At 58.0% G+C, this 8,138-nt stretch overlaps 1 protein-coding gene across 1 annotated transcript; it reads right to left on the bottom strand.

Moving 5' to 3' along the window:
* Positions 1 to 703: 703 nt before the first annotated feature.
* Positions 704 to 3,023, bottom strand: SOWAHB (sosondowah ankyrin repeat domain family member B). Its single transcript, XM_042796867.1, has 2 exons — positions 2,628 to 3,023; positions 704 to 2,467 (listed from the first exon to the last, which is right to left on the bottom strand). Exons 1-2 carry the CDS (start codon positions 3,005 to 3,007, stop codon positions 844 to 846), a joined length of 2,004 nt encoding a protein of 667 aa, XP_042652801.1. The 5' UTR covers positions 3,008 to 3,023; the 3' UTR covers positions 704 to 843.
* Between the last annotated feature and the right edge of the window lie 5,115 nt (positions 3,024 to 8,138).

The raw sequence follows: 8,138 nt of genomic DNA on the forward strand, positions 1-8,138 counted from the left end.
TTTTTATCCCCAGGTGTGGGAACAGGGTTCCAGCCACAACGCGGGTACCACTTCCTAGTCCTGCGGTGTGAGGAAAGGGACTGGAGGTGGGGAAGGAGGGGACAGTATCGGTGCTGCTGGGCAGGCTGGAGCAGTCCTGGGGAGGAACAGGGCTGCGGAGCTGCCCTGCATTCCTGTCTGCTTGGGCTGGTGGGCAAGGAGGGCTGAGAAACTGGGTGGGTGTGTTACACCCTCCTCTACTCACAGCTTTCCAGCTGCCGCCCTCTGCCACAGCCAGGCCCTCTCCGAGGACTCTTGCTGGCAGGCTGGACCTTGATCAACTGCATTTTTACAAGCAGGACTCGTCCTTAATCTGCTGGGATTAAAAAGGGACGCACTCCTAGCTACTCCCCAGAATTTAGGTGGTGTAAACAAGCATTTTGCAAACCCCAGGACCAACAACAATCTGTCGCTGTAAGCAAAAGCAAGCACTCTGCCCTGGCTGGGGCCAGGCTGTGAGCTTCACACCAGTGCCTGAGACCCCAAACCCATGGTCCCACCAGTGCTGGTGATTGTGGCTGCCCTCAGCAGCTGGTTCCTGCCCTGTGGGGTGCATAGGGCTTGTTTACCAAGGGTTCAGGTGTGCATCCAGCAGAGTCGTCGCGTGCTCTCACTGGTAGAAAAGCGAGAAATGGGAGAAAGTGCAGAGAGGCTCAGACAACGGTTCATTGGATTAATTTAAAAGTACATTCTTCAATAGGTTCAATCTGTTTCACAGCTTTTTTTCTGCCTGCCTGGCTTTCTCCTGCAGGATGGCCACCAAGGTCCCAGCTCCACTGGCAGGAGATGCCAGGGACCCGTCTCTCAGTCACTCTCGCTGCCGGTTCGGTGGGACGCTGCCCCACGGCCATGCCACGGCCTGAGGCAGGCAGGCAGCGCTGCCCTGCCAGCGGACAGCGAGACCTTGCTGACAGAGGACATGCTGCGAGCCAGGGGCTGCGTGGGGAACATAATTGTGCCGCGGGGTGCCTCCAGGAGCTGCCAGATCTCCCCCGAGGTGGAGCTGCCCAGGTACTCCCAGGGCCGGCGCCCACTGCTGTCCCGCACCTGCACTTGGCACCCCAGCTGCAGCACCAGCACCTTAATGACGAGCTGGTGGCCGTGTATGGCAGCCAGGTGCAGCGGCGTGTATCCGCAGCCCGAGCGGGCGTCCACGTCCAGGGCCAGCCCAGCCTGCCGCGCCGCTGCCGCCAGCTCCTGCAGGCCCGGCCCATCGCCGTGCTTGGCCAGCCAGTGAAGCACCGTGAACCCCGACATGAAGTCCCGCTGCAGGGCCAGCTCTGGCTCTTCCAGAAAGAGCCCCCGCACCCGCGCCCAGCGCCCCGCTGACACCGCCACCAGCCAGGAGTGCTCCCGCTGCCCCAGCGGCACCACCAGCCCCCGGCTCGGGGCGTTCCTAGGGGAGCTCTTGCAGGACAGGGTGCGGGGCTGCCGCCCACCGTCGTCTGGCAGTGATGGGGGGATGCCCTGTGCCTCCAGCAGAGCCAGCTGGCACCTGATGCTCCTGAAGACGGGCAGCGGCGCTGGAGGGCTGCTCTCTGGGGCTGGGGCCTTTGTGGGGCCCCGTGCTGGCAGCAAGGACTGGGATGGGGCTGGCCTGGCAGGGGGGGACTGTGGTGGGGATTGGGATGGGGGTGGCCTGGTGGGGGGCAGCACTCCAGGACCTGACGGCAGCAGCAGAGTTTGGTTTCGGCACGGCAGCAGGGCTTGAGGTTGGGTTGGTCCGTTGGGAGCCAGCACCCGGTATTCCCTCGGCGGGGAGGGAGATGGCCTGGTGGGGAGTTGCTGCAGGGACCTGGACTGCGCTGGGGACAGCCTGGTGAAGGGTAGCACACCTGGGCCCGATAAAAGTGGTGGGGATGCGGAGGGACCCGCGGGGAGCGTCTGCAGGGACCGGGACAACGGCAGCCCCCCGGGGGTGGAGAGCAACAGCAGGGAGCGGGATGGGGGTGGCTCAGAGCGGGGCGGCTGGGTGGGGGACAGCCCCTTGGTGCCTGACGACAGCAGCGGGGGGTGGGTTGGCCTGGTGCAGGGCTGCCCCCCGGGGCTGGCTGAGGGTGGTCGGGGCATCCCGCGGCGGGGATGTGGCGGAGAGCAGGGCGGGGGCAGCACCCCGGGGCCCGGTGGCAGCGGCCGGGATTGGGTCAGGGGTGGCCCTCGAGGGCGTTGTGGCGGCAGGGACCCCAACGGGGCCGCCCCGGTGGGAGGCAGCGGGGGGGACCGGGGCTGGGACGGGCTGGCGGAGAGCGGCGGAGGGCTCTGGTAGGGGGGCGGCTCGGCGGGGGTCAGCGCCGTACGACCCGACGGTAACACCGGGAGCCGGGAGCGCGGTTGACCGGCGGGGTGAAGCGCCCAGGGACCCGAGGAGAGCGGCCGGGTCCGGTACGGCGGCGGCTGCGCGGCGGGCGGCGGCGGGGAACGGGAACCCGGCGGCCCGGCGGGGGGGGGGGGGCGGCAGCGCCCCGGGGCCCGGCGGGGGGGCGGCGGCGGCGCGGCGTGCCCGGCGACACTCGCAGCAGGGCCCGCCGCGGCCCCGGGCAGCGCAGCCCCCCGCAACGGCGGCTCTCGGGGGCTGCCCCCCGCCGGGCCGCCCCTTCTCCGCCGCCTCCCCCCGGGGGCCGCGCCGCCAGTCGGGGTCGCGTCGGGGCGGCGGCAGCGGCGGGTCGTTCTTTTCTTCCTCCTGCTCCTGCTGGTCCTCCGGCGGCGGCAGCTCCTCATCGAGGAGGTCGCGGTACCTGCGGCGGAGGACGATGTCCTTGGAGGCGCCGGGGGAAGCGGCGGGGTGGACGGTGGCCAGGGCATTGACGAGGCTCTTGAAGTATTCGCGGCGCTCCCGCCGCTGCTGCTCCGTCAGCGCCGGGTCGCGGAGGAAGCGCTGGAAGTGGCGGAGCAGCGCCGTGTTGGGGGCTCGGCCCCCGGCCCCCCAGAGAAAGTCCAGCACGGCCTCCTGGCTCAGCTCCCGCGCCATGCTCCGGGCCAGCCGGCTCGCCGGGCTCCGTGCTGCACGGCGGTGCTCGGCGCTGCACCCCGGGGAAACCCGCCTCCTGCCGCGCCGGGCCTCCGCGCCTCCTCCTCCTCCTCCTCCTCCTCCTCCTCCTCCTCCTCCTCCTTCGCAGCCGGGCCGCCACCCCCCCGGTTGCTTTTGCCCGGGGTGCCAGCGAAGGAGGGAAGCGGGGCTGAGGGGCCGGAGGAGCCTCGCGAGCGCTCTGAGAAGTGAGAGGCGAGTTTGCTGGCATGCCGTGAGGAGGGAGAGTGTTTTATGGGTCGTTTTGTCGGCAAGCAGACGGGAGGCGATGTGCACAAATTGAAACGCACGAAATTCCCATCACCGCAACACGTGAGGGTGGCGAAACACTAGAGCAGGTTGCCTGGAGAGGTCGTGGTTTCCATCCTCAGGGGTATTCAAAGCTCCACTGGACCCTGTCCTGCCCTGTGGGACCTTGCCTGGATCAGACCATCTCCAGAGGTGCCTTCCAACCTGAACCACCTCCTGATTCTATGACTTAGGGAAACTGGCAATAAAGATACAGTAACGTGATGTGGTTCAGAGTCGCTGATATTACAAGTGTGTGGGATTGTACCCGGGCACAACAACCGCACACAAATAGCAGGAGTGCCTGAAGTGAAATTATATCTCCTATCATCTCTGTATGAACCGTGTGGCCGAAGTGGGTTGGGCAGACGTTGTGCTAGAGTGGGGATTTAATGTTGCTCTGTGTTGCTAATGCTGTTATCACAAGTGTGTGCATTACAGCTGAGCAGGATGGATAAGATCAGTGCCCCAGTGGGCAACGTGCCCTGTATACACCGAACAAATGCCAGTGCCTGCCCCAAGGAGTTTGGAGAGTGAATAGTGGGTGGAAAATGTGAGAGAGAAAGTGTGCTGCTTCTTCTGTCTTAAGGTCAGGGAACAGAGGCATGTTCAGAAGACTGAGCTTGATATAGGCTCAGTGGTTTTAAAGGCCCTAAGTCATGCTTCAGAAACCACCTCTACTGCAGGCTCCTGGGTACCCATAGATATTTTTAGGTGCCTGTCATCTAGGCAGCTGGAATACCCTCCAGCCTGCTGCAAACCCACAAGTGTACACAACCTTCACAAACCCCAAGCAGAGATTGCAGTAGATGGTGTGTCCAAGCTTGTGATTTCTGTTTGGGTACCACAAAGCCTTAGGATAACTTCTAAGGTTCAGACCCTGCAAACAGACGCAGGAGTGGCTGTGTGCAGCAGTGCGGCCCCCGAGTAAGCAAATGACACAGGTCTGTGCTCTTGGATTGCTGGCTCTGACCCGTTAGTTTCTTCCGCAGTGCGTTATCATCCCGGTTTGCAGGACAAATTGCCCTGTGTTGCTGCAGGACTGCTAAACTGTAACCTCTGGGATGGTGGGAGCAGCCCTAAAAGAAACTATAAAGTTGCTAGGTTAGAAGTTACAGTTTAGGCAATGTATCAGAGAAGCCTTCCAGTGTGCCAAGATTTGGGTTGCTTGGGTGGCACTGCAAGAGAAACTGCACGACGTGCTCTGCCACCTCTTGCTTTTGGTTTTCCCTGTGGTGTGTGTTGTAGCAGTGTGGCTACACCCCATCAGTGGTGTTCATTTGGGTAGGGTGCAGGCGCTGGGAAGAGGGTAAGGCTCACGTTAATATTTTACCATTTTGCACATGCTTTCGGTACAGTTCTTCAAGGCATAAATACCTTTCTCCCTCTTCTTCTGACGAGCCCTGAATTGCAGGGACAACTCTGTGTTTGACAGCAGCACAATCTTGGGAGAAGTAGTTGAGATTAAATTAATGGAGCATAATGATATAATTGTGATCACAAATAAGAGAGGAGGGTAGATTGTGAAGATAAAAAATCCAAGTAAATAACAGTGGTAAATGACAACACTACTACACAACTGTTGGTTTGGTTTAATGGACTAAGGTGTAAGCAGGAGGCTTTCCATTATATAATTTTTTTCATTTGAACACCTTTGGAGGCATGACCTTGCTTACTGTAAGTTTAGCTTTGACTGAAAAAAAAAAAAAAAAAAAAAAAAGAGGTTTTTCTGCTGAGAAATGTAAACGTTTTTCTTGAAGTTAGTGGAACACACACAGGTAACGTTAAGTGACTGCTGAAGTAAAGGGAGGGCTGAGACGGGCACTGAATGCTGATGGGTTTGCATTGCTGAGGTTGGAAAAGCCTCGCAGCTTGTTTGAGTGAAATGGGTTAAGCTAACGCGTCTCGCTTGACAATACCGGCTTACAGGATACCTCAGATGCCAGACAATAAAACGGCACTTGGTTGTAACCCATTGGGTTATGACTGTCGATGCCCTCTGTAGGCACATGCAGAAGTCTGCTGCAAGAGTAGCTCGTGTTGATTCAGAGGCAGACCAAGCGGTGGCACGCATCTCTCCCCTTACGGCCTGAACTGCAAAGCACATTTGGGGATTAAGGGGGTGTAATGCTGCATGCCGGCAGGGAGAAGAGCAGCCCTGCTACCTGGAGTTGCTTCATTGCCTGCTTCATCCTAAGAGGTTTAAAGAGACTCATTTCCCCTTATGCTCTAATGATTTACCCTGTCTGCAAGTCAGCCACTTTTGGTTGTGTGTAGGAGTCTTTGGAACGGCTGAATTTACCCTGGTCTTTCCCTCTTTGGGAGTTCTGGACACAGCAGGTCTCTTGATTCTTTGGGTGGAATTCGAGTAAGTTGTGAGCAGTGCTAGTTACAAAATGGAGGCAGGATCAAGCATTACTTCAACATTAAAACAAAAAAAAAAAAAGCGAATAAGCCCACCACTTAGTCCTGTAGCTTCCTATTGTTGTGCGAGAAGATGTTGCCCTTAGGGAGCTATATACCTGTGTTTGTTTTTAAACAAGAGGTAAGTTAACCCAAGTTCTGCATCTACTTGTGTATTTTCTCATCGCTTATAATCTGACAAATTGCCCCGCAGCTGACACAAAAGGTTACTAAAGCATTGACGTGCTGTATCTGCAGAATGATGCAAAACAGCTTTGGAAAAACGGAGGTGGTTCCCGCAGGGTCTCTGGAATGAGGGACAGGCAATTCCCTTCCCACGGGTACTGATTTGTTAGCAGCACTTATGAAACTTTCAGGAGTGAGGGGTCTGCTTCTTCCTGTTGAACACCAGGAATGCAAGGAGCTGTGCTAGCTGAGATCTAGAAAGATTGCAGAACATGTCTTTGTCTTGATGCTTTGTTTGTTTTGTTTTCCCCCTACTCTTTCCACATGAACAGCCATGCCCAGAAAGGTCCGTATGCATGAGTATCCCAGAGAAAACTCGGCCACAGCTCTCCCAGCTTCGGGCCGAGGAAGGACATGGTGAATCACATTCGGGTTTTGCAAAGGCAGAAGATCTTTGCATTAGTTAAGTTATGCTGATGCAGGGGTATCACGCATGTCTCTAATTCAGACAAGGAGAAGCTGCTTCTGCCTAACCCAGAGGTGCAACGAGGGCAACTCTTTAGATACGATCATCAGGTTTCCACCAGAGGCTGCACTGGTCTGAGCACATTTCCCAGTATGGGCACGCTCAGCACCTCCTCACCCGGAGCCATGCACGCAGGAGGAATTTGCTACAAGAGCAAGAACACGACTCTAATAAAGCAACCTCCCTCAAAAATTAGCAGTGATGCCTGATACCTTAGTGTAATAAAAGCATCGCATCAACTATGCTTGCAAAATTTTACTGGTAGAAACCCATTAGGGTTTTTTGGTGTAGCAGCTCTGCTAACGATGGCTGCAGCTGTGCCCAGATAAGGGTCCCAATGAGGAGTGGTGCAGGGAAGGGGCTCTGCGCTTCTTTCAGAGCTTGGGGTCATGGGAGCAGGCATAGGTGACCTCTATCAAATAGCAGCACCCAAGTCCTTCAACACACAGTAAAAAGAGCAGTGGGAAGGATATGCTTGGACTTTGTAGCTCTCTACAAACAGCCACGTTTCTTCACACCAGTACAAAGATGGCTTTTAGGAATATAAAGGTGAAAGCTTTATGTTGAAGGATGTGCAAACAGTAAGTGTACTGCTGAGATCTATTTACTTACTGCCTCGGGTCATTTACTTGTAGGAGGTGCTCTCAGCTTTTATCCTTTTGGCTTTTTTGTTTTGCTTCTGTGGATGCTCATGTAAGGGGGTAGCTCTGATAGGTCTGTAATCCAACATGGCCTTGATGTGTGTGGCAAATCAGGTCTCTGTTCTTTGTAGCCTTTTGGGGTTTCATGCCTTGCAAAACACCCCAGGACCTGAGCCAACAAGGCCCTTCCTTTGTTGCAGGCTTGTGAGCAGGCGTGTTGGATTTAGCCCTTGGACTCCCACCTCTGCAGGTAGAGGTGTGTCAGAAGGATGTTAAGCATTTTGCCAGTTGGAGCAGATAGGAGCTGGCTGTGCTTCACTTCATCCCTGGAAATCCCTTATTGGAGCAGGAGAGCAACTGGCCACCCCAGCTGGTGTTTGGCAGAGCCAGTTCGTTTGAAAATGGGGTATTGGTGTGCCAGGCAGGAGGGGAGACCTCAGAGAAACAAGAGGAACGAGGTGCTGGGTTTTGCCCTTTGTGCTGTTACACGAGGGCGTTGGGGGCTCCTGCTGGCAAACAGCCCGAGCTGCGGGAGCTCCTGTCTGGGCCCCCGTTATCGATCCGATCCCTCTGCCCCCATCCTCCTCCTTAACCAAACTGGGAGGAGGACAAGCTCGCCAGTCGCTTGCTTGGCCATCTCTTTGCGGGGCCCCCCCGGAGCAGAGGAGGCTTTCGGCTGTCCCGGCGTAGGAGCGTGAAGGGGATGGGTACGAGGGTGCGGGCAGGGCTGAGGCCGAGCTCCCCCTCCCCAGACCACCGGGGCTGCGGGGCAGAGCAGCGCGGCCCCCCCCGGGGGTGGCGGGGGCTCGCCGAGAGCCGGCTTCATTACAGTTACTGCTAGGGGATTGACCGCAGTCCCGGTGCACCCCCCCCCCGCTCCGCCGCGGCCTCCAGTGGACTTTCGGGGTTCCCCGCGCGTCGGCGGGGCTGCGGGAGGCCGGCCCGGCGCCTCTCGGCCGCGCTCCCCCGGGGGAGGGCCGGGGGGGGGGTCCCGCCTCGCCGCCCGGCCCCTTTGCATTGCGCATGGGCC

The sequence above is a fragment of the Tyto alba genome, unplaced genomic scaffold (assembly GCF_018691265.1).
Source record: "Tyto alba isolate M040663 unplaced genomic scaffold, T.alba_DEE_v4.0 Super-Scaffold_23, whole genome shotgun sequence".
NCBI lineage: Eukaryota > Metazoa > Chordata > Aves > Strigiformes > Tytonidae > Tyto > Tyto alba.

Coding starts and splice junctions, on each gene's coding strand:
- SOWAHB (XM_042796867.1), bottom strand. CDS start 3,007: ATGGCGCGGGAGCTGAGCCAGGAGGCCGTGCTGGACTTTCTCTGGGGG. Junction 2,468..2,627: donor GAGGCGGCGGAGAAGGGGCG/GCCCGGCGGGGG, acceptor CGCCGGGCCGCC/GGGTTCCCGTTCCCCGCCGC.